The sequence below is a fragment of the Larus michahellis genome, chromosome 13 (assembly GCF_964199755.1).
Source record: "Larus michahellis chromosome 13, bLarMic1.1, whole genome shotgun sequence".
Taxonomy (NCBI): Eukaryota; Metazoa; Chordata; class Aves; order Charadriiformes; family Laridae; genus Larus; species Larus michahellis.
In genome coordinates this window covers 5,367,295-5,392,240 of record NC_133908.1, presented here as the reverse complement: position 1 = coordinate 5,392,240, position 24,946 = coordinate 5,367,295, and the positions used below count along the sequence as shown (strand labels likewise).

General features: G+C 42.0%; 1 protein-coding gene across 12 annotated transcripts; it reads left to right on the top strand.

The window, feature by feature from the left end:
- Positions 1-577: 577 nt before the first annotated feature.
- On the top strand, positions 578-23,690 carry EIF4ENIF1 (eukaryotic translation initiation factor 4E nuclear import factor 1). Of its 12 annotated transcripts, none has more exons than XM_074607054.1 (20): positions 578-669; positions 759-863; positions 1,287-1,410; positions 4,719-4,792; positions 5,611-5,738; positions 6,308-6,603; positions 7,253-7,454; positions 8,721-8,896; positions 11,514-11,649; positions 11,988-12,167; positions 14,210-14,439; positions 15,925-15,996; positions 16,371-16,554; positions 17,050-17,129; positions 17,483-17,622; positions 17,787-17,871; positions 18,926-19,058; positions 20,314-20,595; positions 20,818-20,982; positions 21,805-23,690. In XM_074607054.1, the coding sequence occupies exons 3-20, from the start codon at positions 1,315-1,317 to the stop codon at positions 22,029-22,031; spliced, it is 2,886 nt and encodes a 961-aa protein (XP_074463155.1). In that variant the 5' UTR covers positions 578-669; positions 759-863; positions 1,287-1,314; the 3' UTR covers positions 22,032-23,690. The 12 variants fall into 12 exon arrangements, with proteins under 12 accessions (XP_074463155.1, XP_074463152.1, XP_074463157.1 ...); XM_074607051.1 differs by having other exon boundaries at positions 20,251-20,595; XM_074607061.1 differs by lacking the exon at positions 578-669 and having other exon boundaries at positions 736-863; positions 15,928-15,996; positions 20,533-20,595.
- The last annotated feature ends 1,256 nt before the right edge of the window (positions 23,691-24,946 follow it).

The window sequence follows — 24,946 nt, the reverse complement described above, 5'->3', positions numbered from 1 at the left end:
GCGGGGAGCCTTCCCCGGAACGCAAACGCCTCCGAGGCGGCGGCGAGCCCGACGGACGCGCTGTCGGACGCGCTGTCAGCCGCGCCGCCCGCCATCGCCGCCGCTGCCGGGCCCGAAGCGCTGAGGGGGGGCCGCGCTCGCCCCGCCGCTTCCCGCCCTTCTTCCACCCCGTGCCTTCCCCACGGCCGCCGTGGGGTTGGCCCCGTCCCTCATCCCGGGCCCCGTCCCCAGACCCAGTCCCTGTCCCCACTGCCGCCCCGTGCCCCGCGCCCGGCACATGGCGCCCACCCCGTCCCGCCGCCGCTCCTCCCGGCGGCCGCCTCCCCCGCAGGGCTGCCCGCCGAGACTGCCTGCGGGCCCTGGGGGCTCTCGCCTCACCCACCACGGCCCTGGCAAAGGTGACACGACGAGGCTCGGCGGGTCAGCCCGCGGAGGGGACACGACGACAGGGTGACGGGGGGGAAGCGCGGCCCCGCCGCCGCCTCCCGCCTTTTCCAGTCAGGCGCCGCGCGGAGAGCCCCGGCGCGCGCCGCCGCGCCTGCGCGCGGGCCATTAAATGGGTGCGGGGCGGGCGGCGGAAGGCCCCGGTTACGGCGGCTGAGGAGAGACAGAGTCGGGCAGGATCGGAGAGCGGGCGCGCCAGCCGAGCGCGGAGGGGGCCGGAGGCGGGCGGGGGACGGCGCCGGCCCGGTGCGCGTGTGGCGCGGCGGGAAAGGGAGGGAGGGGGAGTGCGGTGCGGAGCACCGGCAGCGGGGGAGGGGGGGGGGCCGAGCGGAGCCGGTGGCCGGGAGCAGGAAACGCCGCGGGCGGCGGTAAGGCCTTCAGCGGAGCGGAGCGCCGTCAGGAGACCCGCCGCCGGCGCGGTGAGTACGCGGGGCTGGGGGGGCCGGGGTGGGGGCCGGCTCAGGTGAGGATCCGCTGAGTCACCTGCCCCGACGGTGCTTTGGGACGGGGCCCCCGCCGCCCCCCTGAGTGGCGGCCGCCCGCGCCCGGCGCCGCGGGGGGGCTGTCCCAGCGGCCCCGCACCCCCCTCATCCCGCGGCCCTGAGGGTCGCCGGCTGTTCATCCGGCCATGTCCGGGGGGGCCTTTGTGCTAAGGGGCAGGGGACCGACCCTCAGCCGGGGCCGCCTGGCTGGAGCGGGGCGCGCTGGAAAAAAGGCGGCGTTGGGGAACGCGTCTCTTCCCCACTGTGTCCCAGCGCTAAATACTCCCTAGGCTGGAAGGAGAACACACCCGCTATAAATCCACTTCTCAAAATCTGACGGCTTGGCTTTGTTTTAATTAGGTCCGTGGTCAAAGGCTTTGAGGTAGCCATGGATAAAAGAGGAGGCGTAACAGAAACTGAAAACGGTGATGCTTTCCTGGAGTTGAACAGGATTCCTACAAAATACCCACATCGTTACACAAAGGTTAGCGCTCTCCCCACTTTCCTGTAAAAGTTGTGCGTGGAGGTGTTGGTCGCGGGAACTGGAGGCCTCTGTCAGAGGGAAGCAGTGAGGTGAAGGCTGGAAAGCCTTTGCCTGGATTAGGATTGGCAAGGGGCTGTACAGTGAGCAACTTGTTAAATGTGATGTAGCTGAGCAGTCCTGTCCCTGATATACCCTTCATTCCCACCACATTATTTCAATATCTGAGTGCCTCACAGCATATGATGGAGAGATTATGGTAGACTGAAGTATGTTGTTCTACCAGCTTTCTCAAGCACTCGCACTTCATAGTTCTAGTTCTAATTTCAGTATTGCTCCTTTAAGAAGTTGACCAAAATGTTTCCTTATAGTAGATGCCACTTCCTTGGAATGTGCAGCACACAAGATCTTATCAGGATCTTAATGTGTTTACTAAGATGCCTTTCGTAAATATAGAATTGCTCATATTTGGGTGCTGGAACCCTTAGCACTTTTGAATCCAACCAATGCTTGGTGTTAAAACTTTAACACAGGTGCTTTTGTTTAGCTGTGATACCTAAATATATGCATGAGTGGAAGAACACTAACTGAATAACTTGCAAATAAAGATTCTTTCAATACTAAGTGAGTTTGATATATTGTGGGGTTTAAGGTTCAAAGCTTGTTTGGGGTTTTGGTGTCACTCCTGAAATGTGCTTTTAGAAAAAGTCTTTAGTGGTGGCTGATTTTCCCATTACTGAAAGCTGTGGGAACAGGTGGTCATTACTTTGTGGAAATCTATTAAGATACTTTGCAACAAATGGCCTGAAGTGTGGAACAGAGTGAGACAATGTGCTGTTGTTGACTCTGTTATCTTACTTGAGGAATTCTGAACTGTTAGCTTCTGAGTAGGTTATTTTTTAAAAGAAAAAAAATATTATCATTGTGTCTCTGTTCTGTTGAGATAGTAGGGCTAGCTTGTTTGCACTAGACATCAACAATAAACTGAGTACTTCATAATTGGCAAAACTTACATGGGAGTAGTACGGCTTTCTAACTATCTCTGTCTTTTTAGGAAAGATGTACACTTAACCTTCTAAGATGCAAAGTATACTATTGTTCAGACCTTGTTATTCAATTAACTATAAAGTGAAGGAGAGGAGCTGCCTCTAAACTTTCACTGCGGGAAAAGCAGTATCTCAACTTGCTCAGTCTCACCCAGCTCCTCTCAAGAATAGTAACTGGATGCAGCCTCAAATTCTGCTTGCTCTTTGGGGCAGTATTCAGCTAGTGCTGGGGGTAGCTGGACACTGAAGCTGGTGCATTTGTAGCTTCAGTTTTCTTAATTCAGTACCTATATTTTCTGATCAGGATAATGTTGCAGAACTAGTGCCAGAGGGCATCTAGTCTTGTTTATCTGTTGTTTCCCAAGAAGTGTAAATTCAAGAAACACCAGAAATCAATCTGTGTTAAAATATCTTGCATTATATGTTTGTTGTGTTTTTTAGAAGCAGCATCTGAAATATAGTTGTTTTAAGGTGCTCATGTAATCAATATTGTAAGCCATTTTCACATGATCCAATTTCCTACTAATTAGGGATGGGAGGAACACTGTTTCAGGACATGTGCTGCTGATTTGGACAGGGGAGTAGTTTCCTTTTAACAGTTTATATTCATGTCCTATGAGTAGGAAAATAATTGGCTCATACTGTGAATCCTTCTAAACTATTTGAATGAAACTATTTAATAACAGCTAAACACACTTTTCCCCCATGCAAGTACCAATGTGTGAATTTAAAAAGAAAAAAAAAAAAAACAACAACCGAAAAAACACCCCAAAACATACTCTGGAAGTGCCAGTGTTAATGTCCTCTCTTATGAGAGTGTTATGTAGTCTGAGCTGTGTCTTTTCTAGTTTGTTGGAAGCAGTTGCTCCAAGGGTGCACAGCTAATGAGTGAAAGCCAAGAAACAATTCAAATTTTCCTCACTTCAATGGAAGAATTGCAATAGGATCTGATTGAGGGTCTATGGACTCCCTCTCGTGGCCAACAAAATAGTCAATTTCAAGTCTGGTGATGGACAGTGCTGTTAATACTTGTGATATCTGCATCAGGCCATGATAGTGTTACAGCACTGATGTTTCTCATAGATCAAGGTTTATTTTGGGAAGCTGTGGGCAGAGAGGCCAGTATCCCTCCCTTTAATGGAACTCTTTTTGATGCTTGGATATGTATGTATGTGTGTGTGCATATTAAGGTTTTGTCTGGCTACCAAGCTGTCATCTGGAAACTTTCAAGTATCAAGCTGACATAGCTAATGAACTGATTTTAATCACATGGGGATAATGATGTAAAAGCTCTAGAAGCTATTGTATTCTTGGGAGAGGGAAAGGTAAAGAGACTTCTGTCTTCAGTTTGGTTGATGTGTGGTGTCTGCTGTTAGGATTTCTTTATCCTTCCAGCTGCCTGCTGATTTTTGCACAGTTCTGAATCAGTTCAGTACAGTTGGGAGTGAGGCAGATTGAAGACAGGTAATCTAGGGAGAATGATTAAGTTTAATTAGAAATGTGCATCTTATCTGCAGACAGGTTAATGATGATTCAAAGTGCTGTTGATCACACCATTAATAATGCTTCTTAAATGCAGCAAACTGCAGTGAGACTAGATTTATTACTAGTGTGTCTCAAATGACTAACTGCACAGGGATGTGCAACAGTAAACTAAACACTGTATTTGAAAGCTGGTAGAAAGTGGGAAAACAGAAGTAATCATTCAGCATTGATTTGGTGTTGGGTGGAGTGGATAACTGTATAATGTACATTAGATGTCTTGGAATTGGTGGTGGTCAGAAATGGCAAGCTTGTCTGGAATGTCCAGATCTACATTAGTAACTGGTACTGTGGTAATGCTTTTTTAACCTGCTGAATCTTATATAGCACTAAACATAGCAATTTTGACTCTATATTGAGAACTTACTAGCTCTAGTATCAATGATGCCTGTCTTGCTTATAAGTTGAACTGTCCAGGGAAGTGAATAGGTAAATGTGTATGATATGAACAGCCTTTCAAGTGTTAATGAGGACTGAACCTGACCTAGTAAGGCTTAGTGCTTCAGATAAGTGTTTGCTCCGTGGCCACTGGTAGAAGAACTGAAAAATAAACTTGCTGTCCAATGTCAACTTCTCACTGCAGTATTTCACAGGAAATGAAAAAGCATATTGGGAAACTTGGATTGTCAAATTAAAACATTAAATTGAACGGGCAGTCTGGAATAGATATTTTGGGTCACTCGAATCTTGTCTAGGTGAGAACTAACTTCTTCCTTTTTCTAGGAGGAACTGCTGGATATTAAAGAGCGTCCCTACTCTAAGCAAAGACCTTCTTGTCTTTCTGAAAAATATGACAGGTATTTTCTTGATTATACAAGACCTATATATATTTCTTTTAAAATAAAAGTTTAAATTAAAAAAATTCTTCGCTACAAAGTGCATTTATGTTGATGCAAGATATAAGTGCTCCAGAGTTTAGTGTATGACAGTGTTTTCAGAAGTACTAATCTACCAGGAAAGGCTTAGTACTCTAGCTGGGGATGTTGTGCTTAGAACAAAGATGATAATGTGAGATCCAGCACGAAATAACTTCACACAACACAAGTCTTGTGCAGGGAAAAACTATCAAGATGATCAATGGCTGTATAGCACAGACTGACTAGGTCAGGTTGCAACAGGCTGATTTGCTTGATGGATTATTCTCCCAAGTTGACAGTGTAGCGTACATCATTTAACAATGAAGTTGAGAGTTCTCGGCTTGTGTTTGTACATTTGCTAAACAGCAGTATCTTTAATATTGAGAGTAATTTATTGTCCAATAAGCGTGAGATTGAGGTAAAAATCTTCTGAATGCCTGAGAACAGTGACATTTGAGCTACTTGAGCTTTTTTCAGTGTACCAGGCAAATTTCACCAATAACTAGTGGGACAATGTGTCCATATTTGTCCCTTTTATAATCTGATGCTGCGTATACTTCCTTACTCTTATAGAAGGAATGGAGAATACCACATATGAGGTAATGAAGTGAAATAAGGCAAAGATTTAAAAGTTGGGTATGGGAGATGTTTCACTTGTACAGGTTGCTAGTCAGTGAATTCTAGGTTTTCAGCAGTAGTACTATGAATTGTTTATTAGACTACAAGTAGTAAACTAACCTGCAATTTTATTTTCATAGTGATGGTGTCTGGGATCCAGAGAAGTGGCATGCATCTTTATATCCGAGTTCAGGAAGAACTTCACCAGTGGAAAGCTTTAAAAAAGATTTGGATTCAGATCGGACTTCTCTTATGCGTAGGATAGTAGGTAAGTGCATCCTTGTAGCACAAGACGCAAAACTGAACAGAGGGTGTTGGCAAAACCTTTCCTTTGGGATGACACAAATGAGACTAAACAAAGTCTCTGAAAATTGTTTGCATAAAATAAGTGTCAAGGAAATCTTGGTTGCTCCCACTATAGTCTAGTGTCTGGTATTCTGGTAATTTATCTAAGGACAAACTTAGATAGCAGTCAGTTGTTACATCCTATTGTTCTTGTTCTATAATAGTAAATACATAGGCAATACTGCAAGTGCAGGGGGACAATTTCCCTGCAATTCAAGACTTAGTACTTAGAAGGTCTGTTGTGGGAAAGCAGGTACTTCCTAGGAGACAGCAATGATTCCTCAATATCCAACTGTGAATTTCATTTTTTTCCTCTGCATTTCCTGTGGCCTCAGCTAGATTAGCTTTGCAAAAATAAATTGTGAGTGTTTTCCTTCAAAAAGCTCTGGGATAACTGCAAGGCTGTGGAACAGAAGACTATTATACAAATAATTAGCTCATATTTACTAATATCTTAAATTCAATGCTTTTTTTGTGATCCTTGATTTGCAGATCCAAGAGAGCGAGTGAAAGAAGATGACTTGGATGTAGTCTTAAGTCCACAAAGGCGAAGCTTTGGAGGTGGCTGTCATGTAACTGCAGCTGTTAGCTCACGTCGAGCAGGGAGCCCGTTAGAAAAGGAGAATGATGGTGTCCGTGTTATTGGTGGCCGTAGGATTGGAAGTGGAAGAATTATCTCTTCTCGTAACTTTGATAAAGACCACCGGGGTGGTGAAAAAGACATACGTGATTCCAGAGATGCAAGAGACCGAGATCGTGAGAGGGACTACAAAGACAAACGCTTCAGGGTTTGTTCTTTTTCTGATTGCGTATTAGATCAGGTTTTGGATGCTTTGCACTAAAAGCAGCAGGGCATGTTAACTGCATAGAGCAGTTGAGTGTTCTATGCAAGTAGGCTATTTCTTCTCAGAAGCACCTTTATGGTTTAAAGGGCAAGTACTTGATGCTTCAAAAACTTCATAAGTTTTCAGTCCTTCTGACAGATGGACTAGGATACATCTAATACTGTGTATCTTAGAAACCTCTCCTGTGGTAGACTTAATAGCAAGGTATTCAAAAGTCTAATAGTTTGTTCATAATTCTTGACCTAGCAGTTGTCAGCAAGTGTAGTCTTTAACCTCAGCAGATGGAAGCTTTCCATGCTTTCAGGCATTTAAAAAAAAAAGAGGAACTGCTAGCCTACCTCTCAGGATACAAAACTGAGTTCATACAGGCACTTGCAGACCAATAGCCTTCAGTGTAATAAGGCAGAAATTAAACTGTGAAGTTTTTAAAATGTAAAAGCTTACTGAGCCATGCTGAGCTTGCATTTAAAGCATAAAAAAAAAAAACCCTAATCTGTAACTGGTGTGAAAAGACTGTAGTTTCCCTTGGAAGTCAGGGGGGAATCTTATGAAACAGCATTTAATGGTTAACATTTTTAATATTCCACTTCAGAGGGAATTTGGTGACAGCAAACGTGTCTTTGGGGAGCGAAGAAGGAATGACTCTTACACTGAGGAGGAACCTGAGTGGTTCTCTGCTGGTCCTACAAGTCAGTCTGAAACCATTGAGCTCACAGGCTTTGATGATAAAATTTTGGAGGAAGATCACAAAGGGAGAAAACGTACACGACGACGTACAGCCTCACTAAAAGAAGGTAATGGCAAATTTGACAAACTTTCCTTGTCTTCTAATATGGCATATTGCTGGATATGTAGGTGCTTGTTCTAGATCCAGGCAACTGTAAAGAATAGTGCAGTTTATCAGTCTTTAGTCTTAAACTTGCATAGCTTTTGCTAATCCTGAAGCACAAGATGTAAAGCCCATGGCTGATATTTCAGACTCCGCAAATACCTTTAAGTGGTAAAATACTATTTTTCCAAAAGAAAGGCAGGACTGAGAGGCTGGAAAAAAAAAATGAAAACTTGTATGGATGTTGGATGATATTGGTAATTTGTAGGTTATTAAAAGGGTTTTGTCCACTTCTATATCCTGCTGGTTGCTAAAGGCTTGGTTTTAGGTAAGCTAATCCTCTAAGGTAATTGAAATACTTTTTTTTCCTTGTAGTAATACAAGCATTAGGAACACTGATTTGGACATAGAGGTGGCAGTAATACAGCTTCAAGCTGAATTTGGAGGCTGAATTTGTCTACAGTCATTGGACTTCAAGTTTACTGTTATTACCACTGCAAAAGCTGTAGTATAAACTTCTCTGGGGCAAGAGAGAAAATGGCTTCTTAATACTAGAAATTCTGCAGGTGGACAGCATAAACCTGAAGAGTTCAGGTTTAGTTGTATATTCGTTTAACTGAAGTGTAGTACAGTTTCAAGCATATGAGGTTTGTAGTCATCACAGATTTTTTGCAGCACCTATGCAAGCTTGGTAAGTCTTTGACATGACACATACTTTGCTCCTGATGGAGGAGTAGGAGCAATGTTTTCCATATCTTGACAATATTAAGAAAACTTATGTCAAGTACTAGCTTTATTTTCTGTTCTCTAGGGCATCTAGGAAAAAAGCAGGAGCTGCCAAAGCATTCTTGATGGAAAAAGCATCAACAGCTGTTAACTTACTGTAACAGTCTGTCTGCTTATAGTGACACATCTGACCTGTTCTGGGTACTTCCTGGATTGATCAGGAGGCAGTTGTTTATGCATGATTTGATGGCAATTCTTATTTTCCATGAGGCAGATAGTCTTAATTACAGACTAGAAGCTCTGTGCTAGAGTTCTAGTGGGTCCTAGTTTCTCTCGCAGCAGACTGTACCCAGCACAATATAACTGATGAAATATCACATGGATGGCTAGATTGCTTTGGTCCTGTGCTGCTAATTCCTAGGCAAATGCATTGATGGTTAGGCATTGTTCCTACAGGAAATAGCCCAGTTCAATGACTCAGCGATCACTCTGTTTTCTTTTTAAGGGATAGAATGCAATGGTGGAGTGGCAGAAGAGGATGAAGTGCAAACTGTCCTTGCCAATGAAACTCCAGCAGACCAAGAAGTTCCTAGGGAAGCAGTCTTACAAGAACCAGCTCCAGGAGAGTTTGACTTCAATGAGTTCTTTAACTTGGATAAAAGTGTTCCTGGCCTGGCTTCGGTGAGGTGTTTGGTTTTGTGGTTTTTTTTTTAGTACCGGTTGTATTAATGAGAAGCATTTTTGCTGCTGCTGCATTCAGTGAAAGCTAAAACTTCTTGCTTTGGGCAAGTTGCTTTATACAATATGCAAGTCTTAGATGCATTTGCAGAGATTTACCTTTGGAGCGTTAGGATGTTAATTCTAAAGTGTTATCCCTGGGACTGGTTCCATCTCCAGGTAAAGCATATGAGGCAAACTTGCTGATTATTTTTCCTTTCTTTTGATCACTACTGAACACTCAAAATCAGCATCTTTAATAGATCTTCTTTGGAAGCATTACAGAAGTGCTCAGAGAAGATTGACTGTAAAAAAAAAAAAAAATTTAGTATAGCTGAAAAAAACAACCTTTTGCAGCTAAGTGTGGGAATCACAGCAAATTGTTATTTTATGGAAGCTTCCTGGAAGGCAGTAAGCCTGGAGATGTCTGATGAATATATATTTGCATTGTTACTAATACCAGTAATGGGACTGAAAGGATATATGTCCGAGAGGGTTTGAATCTTTATTACTTAAACCTCTGTATGGTGGTTAATTCATTTTTTCACTACTACTGAGTTGGAAAAACAAACGTAGCCTACTAATTCAGTTAAAAGCATGCTTAAACAATGTTATTGATGTGACTAGGAGATACTCTGTGTAGCCCAAGTCATACGTGGGGTGCTACTGTAACTTAGGAGCTAGTAACAAGGCTGTGAGAAAAAAGACTGACACTTGTGCCGTGTTTCTTTCAATAATGGATTCTTACCTCCAGCTCTGATTTGATGGGGATTCTGATACTTTTGTTGGTAGTGTACAGTTCTTGAACATCTGATCTCTAGAGGTAATAGTGGATGGTTGGTGCTCAATGTTTTTGTTCTGAAAGCTATTACTGGTCTGTATCTTAGCGTGCTTTTTCCCCTTCACGACAAGAAGGGGTGAGCAGGTCCAGCAAGTACTGACTAAGCACAGGCCTAATGCGTAAACTGCTGATGTTTCTATTCTGACCTCCATCAGTAGGAAGAAAAGCTATTCTTGACTATTCTAGATGGTAGAACTGATTAGTAGATAGAATTTGAGGCTTAGTGCTGTGAAAAGGTAAATGTTTTTTTTAAAAAGAAACATATTCTGACAGCAAAGGAACAGACCTGATATACAGTTTAGAAACATTAGGGTTTAAAAAATAGAATCCTGACCTAACCTTTAATGTGGAAAATCTGCTTGCATTAAAAAAGGCTTATCATATGGTGGCAGTAATTCGACAAATACATAGTGGAGAGTTTGTTCTCCCTGTAGAAGAGGTAAATGATGTGTCTTCAGACTTGACAATCTGATTCGCAGCGTATCTGCAAGATGGTGACACCCTTTAAAAGCAGGGAATTAGCAAGTTATGAAATATCTGCTGATGAAACTTTTGTGACAGATTAAAATATCTGCCCACTAAAGTGAGTTTCAGACTAGCCAGAGCATATTGTAATATTTTTTCTTTGTATTGGTGATAAGTCTGTGACAAGTGTTATAGTAGACTTGTATATTTCCTTATATGACTGTCTTAATTCTTCTGACATGTTAGATTGAAACATTCAGAACCAAGTGGATCAATACTATCTTGGTTTTGCTGTTATAGATAGTGTTGAGTGCTCTTTGTTTCAGATAAAATAGCTTTTCTGGCAGAATGGAACTGTTCTTATTTTGTCTAAAAGTGAACGTGCTGCGTGGGGAAGCGGTATCTGTGCCTATTGACCAGGCTTTTAACTGGATGCTGTCTTGCAAGATAGAAGAGCTTTAGTTTGAGTTAAATTTTGTAAGCATTTCAAAAACAGTGCATCGTAGTGATTAGCAAAGAAGTAAACAGTTGCTATAAACTGTAGTGACTTCTGACAGAATAAGTCTATGACATACTGCGCAGTGACCTCAGTTCTGTCTGGAGGGAGAAGGTGCTAGCTGACAGTACCCTGCTGATGGTGCAGGGGTTGGCTTAAAGAATGCAACCCTCTTCTTAGTCCCAGAATGGGTCAGCATGTGAAGCGCAAGCAAGTAGCCCTTAGCTGCTGTCCCTCTCCCCCAGCTCTTGTGGGATGCTCAAAAGTCAGGGAGTAGTCCCTGCACTTCATTCCAGGCACTGTCCTTGGCCAGTGCTGTAACTAAATTGAATCATGATTGCAGAAAACACAACAGATCAGAGTACTCTCTCTGTACAGTGATAGGGACCAGCCTTGAGCTGTCTGGCTGTCAAAATTGCTAGTTACAATTTGTTTTAATTCTTGTGGCAAATGCTTCTCTTTTTTTTTGGTACATCCACTTTAAAATGGCATAGTTAATGGACTTTGGGTGCTCTGATTATGCTGTTTCAGTTATGGTTTTACTCTGAACAAATATTTGGTATAAATAAAAGATGTTTGATGGGTTATGCTGACTGACTACACAAATGCTGTCATATTGGAAGAAAAAAAAGCTGTTCAAAGCTTCTGAACTCTAGGAACAGCATATAGTTGTCTGTAGCAGAAGAATCTTGGAATCTTGATTGCCCAGTAAATTTCTCAAAGATGTTACTGATCTTTCTTCTGTTAAGATGATCTTTTTTTTTTTCCCCAAAATCTAGATGATAGAAGATGTGCTGGGGGAAGGCTCAGTGTCTGCCAGCAGGTTCAGCAGGTGGTTTTCTAATCCCAGTCGTTCTGGAAGTCGGTCAAGCAGCTTGAGATCTACACCACATGAGGAACTGGAGAGGCTAGCAGGTAAGAAGGCTACAGGACAATGCAGGGTCAGATAGCCTCCTTCCATGTTCCTTCCTACTTCTTCAATAAGAACATGGCAGATAAAGCTTTAGGATAGTGAATTCTCCCGCAGTTTAAGCACTTCACATTCTTTTGGAAGCTCTTAGAGTAAGCAGCTGTAAGTTCTTATTTTATAAGTGTTCATGTCATGGTTCTGATAACTTTCCAGCTGATCTTGGGCAAGGGGTGTGAGTCGTAACTTTTCAGTGACATATTGAAGTTGGTTACCAGTGTATGGTCATCTTGAGACATTGGGTTGGTAAACTGATGTCGCAGTGCTCCTGGTTTTGCTGTTTCAGGTCTAGAGCAAGCCATTCTCTCCCCTGGCCAGAACTCTGGAAACTACTTTGCTCCCATTCCATTGGAAGACCACTCTGAAAACAAAGTGGACATCCTAGAAATGCTACAGAAAGCCAAAGTGGACTTAAAACCTCTTCTCTCAAGTCTTTCTGCCAACAAGGAAAAGCTTAGAGAGAGCAGTAAGTGCCTCTTCAGATATTGTTGAGTTCTTGTGATGCAGTATCTCAAGGCAAGAGGCTTGGTATTCTGGAAGCCTCAACTGCTAAGTCCAGGAGTAGGAAGTATTATAGGTTTACTTACACTATAGAAAACCCAATACTCAACAGATCTCAGTTGTATAAATATCATCGCTGATTCTTTTCATCCTAATCACAGGATGACATCAGGACTCTATCAGACTGCTTCACTGGCCAGTAATAATCATAAGTTAATATGATGCGAGTCTTGATCAGAGTTTCCACCTTTGTCTGTCATTTACATAAGTTTTCCATACTGGAGACTGGTAATGTCAGCTCTGAAACTGTGGCATTTAAACTCTGCCTTTACTAAAAACTTAATGTAAGTCATTCTTGCAAGCATCTGTAATGGATCGCATTGATCCATTAAGTATCAGCATCTAAAAAGATGAACAGTGGCTTGAGGATGTCAGTTTTTTCCAAGTGCATACTGTACACTTGAACTTCTCGAGGCTGTTGCTGGCACTTGAAGCACAGTGGTCTGTGCTTACTGTTCAGTGCATTAATTAAATAATTAACATAGAGCTAAAACATAGGAACAAGTCTGTCTTGGCTAGAATCACAGGATTCCAGGGAACTTACTCTGTTGGAATTTGCTTTTGCTAGCATCAGCTGTTCTAAACAGAGTTCAGGGCTGACTTAACTTAATGTGAACCTCCAAGTTAGGGATTTGCATGTTTGGGCCCGTAGCGTGCATGGAGGGTACGAAATGCATGTGTTCTTTGAAGTCTCAAGGTCTCATTACAAATTGGTTTCTCTTTGGCAAGCAGCATGTATTGCCATGTAAACTGGACTGAACAAAAAGTAATGCTACCCTGTGACTTGCGTGAAGCAGCTAGGGAGGAAAGCATCCAAGCACTGCAAATAGTCTTAAGCATCCAGACTGGGAGCGGGAAGTATCGGCTAACATGTGGAGAACTTTTTCTAAATTTGGCTTAAATAGAACTACAAGTCTTTTCTGTGTTCTGCTTAGTCTGACTTTCCTACTAAAAGCTTTTAAACCTTGATCCTCACAAACGAAGGATGAAGGAACAAGAAATTGTGAGGAAGCTTCCATTCACTCAGAAGTACCTGATGTGGGTTCTGTATTCCCATAAAATGCTGTACAATTCTGCAAGTGTTGTGGAGCCTTCAGGTCAATTCCTCTCCACCAACATCATATTCTTCTTCATGTTCCATACTGCATGTCTGCATCATTGTTTCTTTTCTCCACCTTCTTGCCCAAATTTCCAGTAAATCTTATTTCTCTGGGCCAACGTCTGCTACAGCAACCCATGGCATGCTCCTGTCTCTTCTTCCTTTTCTCTTAAGGTGTCATACCTCGTGGTGTGTTTTAGCTGGTCTGTAAAGCACATCTAGCCTTGATGTTGGGCACTGATGGATATTTATACATGCATACAGAGGAAAAAAGTACTGCTTAATAACACTTGTACCTTATTCTGGTTATGCCAGTGAAATCTTTCTGTAGTGTCTTTAATTTCTGAGCAAAAAATCTACTTCAAGCTTTATGCACACCAAACTAAGTGTGTAACTGAGTTTCCAAAGTATCTAAGTTTTCCAGGTATGTATTTTCTCTACTTAGATAGCTTCAGACAATTTGACATTGCTTACACTGTGGCATTAAGACCATCTGGTCTCCTGGAGTATAAGATAAATGTAACTTTCCTAATTGAAAGAGAACAAACTCAGTGTAACATGTCTTGCAGGATAAAGGAAAGCTAGTGAGAACTTAACAGCTGAAACCTTAACAGGTTTCATGCCTTACATGCCTGTATTTACGCATGGCAATACTCCTAATTTGGATATTAAAATATCAGTCTAAACACAGCTCGAACATGGTTTGACAGCTAGTATGAATATCAGAAGATAAGCTTTTGGCTGTTCCTTGTTTTCAAACAACTTGTATTCAACACCTTCACAAGAATTATTAACTTGCTTGTAAACAGAGCACCATAGTTTACCACTATTTCTCTGTTTTTTCTCAGCACATTCAGGAGTTGTACTTTCAGTGGAAGAAGTCGAAGCTGGGCTAAAAGGCCTGAAAGTGGATCAGGAGGGGAAAATTGCTACTCCGTTTATGGCTGAGCAAATGGAGGAAGCATTGAATGTCACTGGCTCCAGACAGCTCAAGAAAGATGGAGATATGACTGCATTTAACAAACTAGTCAGCAGTATGAAGGCAAGTGGGACTCTCCCTTCACAGCCCAAAGTCAATGTAAGTAGCAGAGACCTGGCTCTTCTGAACTGTGCTAAGACGTGGGTTATAAACTGGAAACCCCTTACGTGATCCTTTTGATAACATGCCATGTTATCATGCGGCCATGACTGGATACAGCAGTGTGATATTAAATATAGGCTTACATATAGAATATTGTTGTCTGGAGGGGAAAGTAAGGGAGGTCACTTTTCCCTAAGCAAAGTAATGAAATGGGGCTTTTTTCAGTTCAGAGTTCACAGGCTTGATTTCATGTTGAGTTTCTGAAGGACCCAGAACTGATACTATGAGAAGTCTAATAATTGCCACCTTGAAAGAGGGCCTATGTGAATATCGAGTCTGATTGATTAATATCTGGACTTGAAGACTATAAATACCCCCAAAAAAGATTCTGCATGATGAAAAGGCTGAATCTTCTACTATAGAGGACATTTTGATTAGTGTCTAAGATTCTCCTACACTTGAACTCATCCTGTCTGAACCTTATTTAATAAAAACAAATACATCTGTAGAAGAGGTACTGTGTCTATATAATAGACATCATCAGTCCACTCTTTATGGAAGACTTGTTAGGGTTAGTTTAATGGTTGCCTTAGTGCAGCTATTAAAAGGCAACTCTGTTAAAATGCTTGTAGTGTGGGTACAGCGGACACCTGAAGCTTAGATGCCTTGCTTTAGTGACTTTTGTTTTAATAGAGATATGTCAGCACACAAGCTAATATTTTTAAACCCGGATTTTAAAATTATTTGTACTACGATAAAACTAAACCGAATACTTGTTAGATGGAAGACTAATATTAAACAACAGATGATACTAAGCTATAGACCAGAAGACATTGTAGTATGAAATTTCATCCTGCCACTAACTGCCTAAGTAGTACGCTCGACCCAGAAGACATCAGTAACTACTTCTGGCACCATAAAAGACTTCTAAGTCTAAAGCATCTGGTTTTCCTGCCAGACTATACCCAAGGACTTTCAGCCTCATCCCACTTCACTAAAAGATAGTGAAGAATGTAAATTTGCCCTGTAAAGAATTTGCAGACTGATTTCACACTTAAATTGAAATTTTAATTTCTGGCTGTCCCTTTACATTGACATGTAATTTTGATGCATAGAAGAATATCTTAAATAATTTCTCTAATATACAAACACTTTTCAGTTTGTGCATAGTCTGTTGACCACTTGGCCCAACGTTTCATCTCCAGTTTACACAATTATATAAATTCATATATCTTAAACTTGATTAAGGCACACTACACTACCTGTATGCAATCTATCACTAGATGTTTTCTTAGCAAGGGAAGATCTGTGAGATGGCTCAGCCCTTAACTTTGCTGGAATTTTGTTTGGCTGATGCATAAACTATGGTTCTAACAGAACAGGTGAAACTACTTCTGTCACTGAGACAGATGTGGCTTGTCTCTTAATGAGTCTGATGCTTGTTGTATCTATGTCTAATTTATAATGTATTCCTTTTCTTAGCAGAGTCTTGAGAGCCACTTAATGTCACCTCCAGAGATGCCAGGCCAGCCTCTATCAAAGAATATTCTGCAGGTACTTCTGGGTGGGGGATGTGGGCAAAAAGGGCATCCTCCTTTTAAGTAAAACCAAAGTATTTGAAAATATGACATTTAAGGGAATTAAGAGATCTGTAGTCAGACATGACTCCCTATAGAGGAAAGAGAACTAGTCACTAATTCAGTTTACTTAGGAATTTGTCTTCTCATGCTATTTCCCATGATTACAACTTGAAAATGAGAAGTGTGGCGAAGTGCCTAATTCTAAGGGCAATCCAGAATTGATATATCTAGTTGCACAAGCCCATCTTGTCTCTCTAACTTGCTATAAATAGTGTAGCCTGTAGTGTAGTAAAATGAGCTTGTTTGTATAGATCAGATTCTGAACACTTTTTCATTACTTATTCTTAGGAACTTCTTGGTCCACCCATCACCAGACCTGCTTCATCAAATGTCTTAAGTGGCCTGATAGGTGGTTTGGAACCTGCAGCCTCTTTGCTGACACAAAGAGCACCTTCTCCCCCTATTCCACCTGTGTTTCCAACTCGAGCTGCTTCTGCAGATTACCTGCGCCATAGAATATCTTCACCCATTGGTGAGACTGGTTGCAAATTAGATTTTTCGTTTTTATTACTTGAGTTTGTTTTAAAGAGTGCTTTACAGAATGATTAAAAACTTCCTGACAGTTGGTGGGCAACTAGGTCAGTGTCTGCCTCTTGAGTGCAAGATGCGTTTTTACTTACTAGTCTCTAATGTTAAATTCCTCTCCAGAAAATGTAGACGTGTGAGATGAATCGCTAGACCTCACAAATTTATTCTGGTGTGGAGTAATGTGCTCAGTTACTGTATATGAAGACAATTTTCAGGGGCGACTGGGCCGTTCGTATAGCAAAAACTACCAGTAGCCCCCCTGCAGCTCTGCAGCCTGGTGACAAGGAAGAGACAGCTCTGTGTAGACTTAAGCGATGAGCTGAAAGCCTTCACAAGGAATCCTTAATTCCATGTAGAATTGTTTAGCTTAGGGGTGTATATTGTATATATTGAAAGAAACTGCTAGTCCTTCTAAATACAACTGTTGAATGTTCTTTAGGTTTTGGACAAGGTTCTCAGCAATTGCTTGGTGATCCATTTCCAGGTGTAAGGAAGCCCATGAGTCCAGTTGCTGCACAGGTTAGATTAAATGCCTTTTGCTTAATGTATATTCATCTTTTTATATTGTGTGGTCTAGAAGTAACTTGTGGAAACACATACCTATGTGCTACATTCAGATGTTAATCAAGTTCACTCTGAGTGTGAGGACGCAAAGTCCAATTTAGTACAGTCTCATTGCAATTGGACCCATCTTAAAGTACCTCAAGTACAAGATTTTTTGAAATTTCTATTGCCTGTCAAAAAACAGATGGCTGTTGGAGGGCAGATGCTTTGTGAAAACTATAGCTATAGCGGTAAATCTTCAGTATCTTAAAAAACCCCAACCAAATACAGGCTTTGATTTGTGTCTCTCTTATATGACTCTACTTCAGATGAGTCCCTTGGAAATACAGCAAGCTGCGTTAGAGGGACTAGCATTACCACATGACTTAGCCCTACAGGCTGCAAACTTCTATCAGCATGGCTTTGGTAAACCACAGATGGACAAAAGCAGAGATGGCTACAGAAACAGGTGAGTATCTGACTGCAAAATTTAAGGGGTACACTGTCAACTGATCTTTAACGTGAGTATTTCACTAGATACTGGTACTAGTGACTCAAGCTTGTATTTTTGGCAGTCCTGCCATCTGTTCTGTGCCAAGAGCTGCGTCTTACTAACTCGCTGTCTGTTAACAGGCAGCAGCGAGTGACTAAATCGCCTGCACCAGGACACAGAGGGAATGCATCTTCTCCAGCTCCAACAGCATCCATTACCAGCATGGTCAGTACCTAATGTATAATGATTGTAGGAGAAGCTATAAAAGTGTCTGCTGTAACTAGATTATAGCAATTGTAATCAATGGCAAAAAGGGAGGCCATAGAGGAGTTAATCATAGTCATGTTGTATCAGTGGCCATGTGACATGAGAATGAATTGCACTTCATACTTAACTGAATGTCTTTGCTTTGGAAAACACCCTTTTCTGATCACTGTCTTATCTAAAACTGAAGAAGCACCGTTAATATCTTGACCTGGTCTTCTGAAACCAAAGGAGGATAAGTGTGAAGACTCAGGCCCTTGTATTTTGGTTCTTAAGTTCTCAGAAGACAAGTGCTGAAAGCCATTAGCCACTTCAGAGAACACTGGTCTTTAGGTATGAATTGACCGTCCTAAGTGTCTAGGAGTTGAAAATGTTACCTAGGAGCTTCAGGATCACTTTGGAGAGAAAAAAAATAAAAATCTCAAAGCCAGGCTGTTGCCTCACTGCCTTCAGCACTATGTAGAATGTTGCTTCGATCTAAATTTTCCAATTAATCAGTCAAGTACATACTTGCAGCTGAGGGCTAATGCAGGCTATCAGCTGCCAAATCAAACAAGTACTTTTGTTTGTATACCAAACGAGCGGTTTCCACAGATGCTGTGCAACTTTGAGTGGGAGAAAAATACAAATGAGGCAATAGTTTTCTGCAGATCTGTCAGCCCTGAATTAATACACATAAGGCGGCTCCGTGGAAACTCCTGTTGAGCTGCTGTTCTGAACCAATAGCAAAGAGGAAACACCTGTAATTTAAAATACAGATCATCTGTTTTGTTTCACGCCTGTTAAGATACATTTAACTTTGAGAACATCTGTTCGTTTTAACAAAGGTATTGGACTTCTGCAAAAGCTAAAGAGAAGTGCCTGAACTATAGAATAAAGCTATGAAATGAGGACAACTCAAAAGAGCTTTAAATGGAAAGGATGTGCTAGAATTGGTGTCCACCCACAATTAAGATAGTGTGGCCTAGATAATCAGCCCTGAGTAAGGTGTTGCTTCTTACTATGTTCTCTGCAGCTGTCTCCTTCCTTTACACCTACCTCGGTGATTCGCAAGATGTATGAGAGCAAAGAAAAAAGCAAAGAGGAGACAGTTTCTGGGAAAATGAAAGTCAGCGATGGTAAAGATGAAAATCAGAGGCCAAATGAAGGTATTGTAATGGCTTTAAAATAACTCACACAAGAGACTTGCAATAGAATCAAAGAGCTTCAGCACATAATATGCCAGGCTAACTTTAGACATTCCTGATTCGTGGTGATGAGGAGGGTGCAGAAGTGAGCCTATAATGGGAGGAAGGGTTAGAGCTATGGAGGGGATACATGTCCAGGTGCAGTCTTCCAGCAACACTGGGTTTAAATAAATTTTTCCTTATCCTCTGTCAGTTTGTGAGCAATAGTGACACTGAGGCCTGGATCAAAACTGTTTCTTTGCAACTGGTCTTGATGAACAAGCATATTAACAATAATGCTTCCATATTGCTCTACACCAGTAATTGGATACAAGCAATTTATAGCCCTCTTGAGACATCTTAACTGAACAATCAAAGCTGAGACCAATTAAGGTCTTTAAATGTAGCAGCTTCAAGGAAGCATTTTGTCACCCGAACTCTGATGTAAGTAGATAGTAAAAGGAAATGCTCAGTAACAATTACCTGACCCAGTAAGGCTAATGTGCCTAATTGCCATGACATTGTATTTCAGTACTGGTAACTACAGAAGTAGCTTGTAGTTCCTACTATACAGTTGACTTTTTTTCCTTTTAGCACTTCCAACTATTGCTGCTACCTCAACTAGTAGCAGATGACTCTAAGATATTTTAGGCCTTCTCTAACTGATCTAGATGGTTTGTGGAAGTAGCTTTGTGAGGTGCTTTAGTGTTCCAAATCTTGCTAAGCAGATGGGAGACATGGAAGGCTGCTGCTAACCCCCAGACACATCTAAACTGGAAAACCACTTCAGTCTACATTTCTGGCACAACTCCAACTCCCAATTATAATCTTGTCTAGGGAGGATCCCTTGTACCTCCTGTCTCCTTTGGGACTGACTCATCTATGCTGCCAGTTCAAAATTTCTAAGAAAAAGGAAAAATAAGAACTAAAGGTGGAGTTACTGCTCATTCTGACCTAACTTTAAACTTACTGTCAAGGGATTTCTGTGGAACATATTCCCTCTTGTTACTGTTTTGAAATAATTTGGCCAAAAGCATCCAGAAAAGACAGATGCTTACTATTAAATACATATGACTACAGTTCAGCTAGTCCTGGAATCTAGCTGTCAAATCCAGTTATTTTTCATTAGATGCAATCTCTAGCTGTGGACTATAATAGTTGTATTCAATTCTAGCTACAGATAACCTACTGTCTAGTTCTGTGGAGAATGCAGATCAAGAAACTTTGCCCACCTTAGGTACCAAATTACCTGCACTGCAACGCTCTGCATGTTCCACACCTCTTACCCAAGCAAATCGTTGCACCAAAGAGCAAGACTACAGGCCTAAATCAACTGGTAGAAAGACTCCTACAATGGCCTCCCCAGTACCAGGAGGCCCTTTTCTTCGTCCTGTTCATCAAGTACCCCTTGTTCCCCATGTACCAATTGTACGACCTGCTCATCAACTGCATCCAGGACTGGTCCAGAGAATGCTGGCACAGGGGGTTCATCCGCAACATCTTCCCCTACTGCAAGCAGGTAATCCATGCTTTTTTCCTGTAAGTTAATGCATGTTCTCTGTAAGACTGTGTTAGGAACAGCACAGATTGATACTCGTTACTGGTAATGTTTGCTACATCAAAACTTACCTTTAAAACCAGGCAATAAATTCCTACCCATCTAAATATACAAATGTTTGTTTTGCTTTAAGTTCCTTATGCTTATTAGGTAAGAAGCTGTTTCCTCACTCTTGTTCAACAGGTATGCTTCCTCCTGGAGTGGACCTGTCTCACCTGCAGGGAATATCTGCTCCCATCCTTGGCCAACCTTTTTACCCACTACCAACAGCCAGCCATCACATCTTAAATCCACGCTCTGGGACACCTTTGCAGCTAGCGATGATGCAACAGCAACTACAGCGATCAGGTAGGCTAGAAATTAAAACAGGATTGTGAGCTTTGTAACACTGCCTAGTCTGCTCCAAGTACTATACTTGTTGGCCTGTGTCAGTATACTGGGCTAACAGGAAACTATTTTGGTAGTTTAGATCTTCATAATCACTAATCTTGTGTAGGTATCAGAGTGGTTTTGGCCACTGCAGGCTCTTATGCCAGAAGAATCATAGAATGGTTAGAGTTGGAAGGGACCTTAAAGACCATCCAGTTCCACCCCCCTGCCCTGGGCAGGGACACCTCCCACCAGCCCAGGTTGCTCCAAGCCCCGTCCAGCCTGGCCTTGAACCCCTCCAGGGATGGGGCAGCCACAGCTTCTCTGGGCAACCTGGGCCAGGGGCTCACCACCCTCACAGGGAAGAATTTTTCCTGAATCTGCCCTCTTCCAGTTTAAAACCATTACCCCTTGTTCTATCACTACACTACAAAAGAAAGTCCAAGTGAAAGATTCGGTTTCAAGATATATGTTACTGTTGACAGATCTGCCTTTTGCAGCATGTGTGTGGTCTTTCCTTCCTCGCTGGGTGGGAGAGGCCACCCACCTATCTCAAAATGCAATTTGATGCTGGTCTTCCAGTTAAAACCTGCACAGTACTGTGTCCAGAACTGGCAATGTCAGACAGCTTACGGGAGTACTAACAGGAGAATAAACATGTGGGGCCTGGATTTCCCAGGGCTAATGGAATGAGTAAAAAGCCATAGTTGGCTCGCAAAGCCTTGTCAGGTGATTGCTCTGGGCAAATCTCGGTGTTGGGTGAACATACTGCTCCACCTCTAATAGCTTTACATTTCACAGGCAGTGGAGCACAGGGATCACCCGCTGGTGCACAGACAACCCCTCAGAATGTGCTGTCTCGGACTGGATTATCTCATGGGCACACACAGCTTGACCATCGCCCTAGCCAGAGAAGTGGCTCTCCCATTGGCCTTGCAAAGTGGTTTGGTTCGGATGTCTTGCAGCAGCCTCTCCCTTCCATGCCATCCAAAGTCATCAGTGTAGATGAACTGGAATACCGGCAGTGAACAGTGACCACTGGGTGGGACACTTGTGCTTGTTTAGACTGGATAAAAATGTCCATAGTCAGGACTTCACCTCTGTTTGTTTTTTGGGGCTTTTATTTTTAGCACTCTGTGCAAAATTTCTTTTTGAGAGACTAAAGCACATGGCACCTGTCCTGGTCTCATGTCTGCATCAAGACTAAAGGATCCATTATGGCTTGAATAGTGAAGCCTGAAGAAATTTAGATGCAAGACAAAGCCAGTTTAATCCTGGAAGTGTCTATTTTTTGTTTTTGTAAGATATGTGAATGAAGTGCTGATATTCTCTAGTGTAGAGGTAGCAGCTATGGATTCCTCCTGCAGAAAACTAAATGTATAGACCCTTGTGTACAGACTTGTGTATAAACAATCTTTTGTATATATACACATAGAATAGCCTTTTTGAATCTATACAGCTGTACATAAGAGTAGCTGGTAACAGTTGAGCTTTAGTTGTGCCTATGGTTTGGATCTTTCTCCATTGTATGTGTGGGACTTTAAGATTAAAGTTGCATATCCTAAGCGTGAGTGAACAGGATAAAGTTGCTTTGCCTTTTCTTGCTGCTCATCTGCTCTAGGTCTCCCTCTCACATTCTCCTGTCATGTACTGTGCACTCAGCGTAGCTAAAGTGTCAAAGTAAAAAGCCCACATCTTGCTGTCTGTATAACAAAGGTCTGATTCCTTGTGTGTGTGACTCTTGCTATCAAACGAGAGAACTGTTTAGTCTTCAAACAGCCTTGAAGATGGGACCTGGTACGATAATGATAAAGCCAGATCTTCAGTCTGCCATAGAGACTGTAGGTACCTATTGGTCGTAGCTCTTTCAAGAGGGCTGGTGCTGGTCCTTGTTTAGCTGCAGTATTTTCCTTGTTTTAATCTTTCAAGCCAGTTTCTAAAGGTCATCAAAATGGAGCCTTTGAATCCTCACCCTTCAACTCCTCAGTCATAGCTGTGGTGTGTTCTATACTGCCTTCAGTGCTGTTTACAGAAGGGAGGCCTAAGAACTGTCCTCAATCTGGTGTGTATCTGCTGATGCAGCTACTGTGAAACTTGCCTTTGGAGTCTTGTTCTGTGGCTTGAAAGGGGGAGGATGGGGTAGTTTTGTGATCTTACTGTGTATATTTGGTTTTAAAATACTATGTTCCTTTTAAGCCTGTCTCACTTTCCCCAACAGTTAAGTGTTTTCTTCCATCCTTCTACTGCATGGTTCCGCACTTCACTTTCTCACTTGTGTTGAGTCTAGTACTGCTGTCATGTCCTCTATCTAGCTTAGGCCATTGTGCTCTTTTTTAAAAGGTGAAAGCAAAGCCAGAATTCTCACAGACTTGCTCTTTCTTCAGTCTCACTGAATGCAAAACCAGCAGCAGAAAAAAAATAAAATCACTTGACTGTATTATAACAATTGCCAGCATGCTGTGGTGGGTTTGTTTCAGTCCAGCAGAGACAGTGTTGTACAGAAATAGCAAGCTGAACTCTCCGATGTGGAATCTGTTGGGGGGGTCACCCATACTTCTAGTGGTTGTTCCTAAAACAATCTGTGTAAAACATGCAATCACCAGCTTGTCCTTGTAAGATTGTTTTCATACTTTTTTAACTTGACACTTTCCCAGTAACATTCTGTAAATAAAGTTGATTCTACCAGCTGTCTGTATCAACTGCTCTTGAACTAAACTGTAACGTCAGTATATTGATTAATTTTTATCATTGTTCTTGTAAGCTAGAACCACTGTTTGAGCTTAATCTGTGGAAAATTTCAACTTTAGTCTATCTTCCCTGTGGGGGAGAGGAATAGTCTGCGCTGATGATGGTGACTGGCCTCACTGAAGACAGGCACCAGACTAACTGTACTCTCAGCTGATAATGTGACAGCAGTAGCCTTCTTAATTAAAAGTTGGTTGTGGACAGCTATGGGTAAGGAACGAAAGTGCGTTGTACTAGAAGAACTCATAAAACTAACCAGCTCTAAAGGCTGAATGAGGTTCCCTGCTTATAGCTTTGACTCTGCCCCTTACAGTGAAGGCTGATCACCCCAGCACGGCTGCAGCAGTTCACCTCCCTTACACAGGAATCTACTAAGCTTAGAAAAACTGAGGGGAAAATGCTTAGAGTAGAATTGAGGCTTGAATGCTTTCTCACCAGGTTGATAGCAACCACTGCTCCAAGGGCTTAGTGCTGGAATGGGCGTCTGAAATCACTGTAACGCTTGTTTTATGAATAACGAGAGGGAGCATTTTTAACACATCTAAGTAAATGCCCTTACATCCTCTTTGTAGGACAGCAAATGCTAGAGGCTAACAAGTTTGGTAAGCTTTTTGTTTGTGTTAGAGCTCTAACTTTATTAATTTCTATTAAAAAGCAATAGAACCACTGCTTTCTGGAGCAGCCTGCTTCTCTTGTGCAACTTGACTTCTCTAAACTTAGCAGGAAATTCTTTGAAGAATACTTAAAAGCTTGGAGTCACTAACACAGTAGAACCCACGCATCTAGTTTACTTCCCCTTATATAAACAACTGAAAAAGGGACTGCTCCTGAGCAGAACCTACCATCTTTTCCACAAGTGCAGGACTATTAATAGCCTTGAAGTATTCAAACAAGAACATTTCAGATTAAGGCAGACAGAGCTAGAACGCTGTGTCCTCTAGCCCTGCTTCCTAAGATACAGTTCTTCAGCCTCTGCTTTTCATGTTTTATTCTCATTGAGAACAAAATAATTACTGATGTGTGAACTTTTTTCTAATTTGGAAAGACACATACATGCAGCAGAAAATCATCCTGGGCATCAAAGCCTCCTTGTAAGATTTTTGCCCTTGTGAAAGTCACTTAACATGAGTTTCTGATCTGTAAGGTCTGCCAGAATCGGACGCTGCAGTAGAAGTTGGCCAGAAACATCAGTTTTACC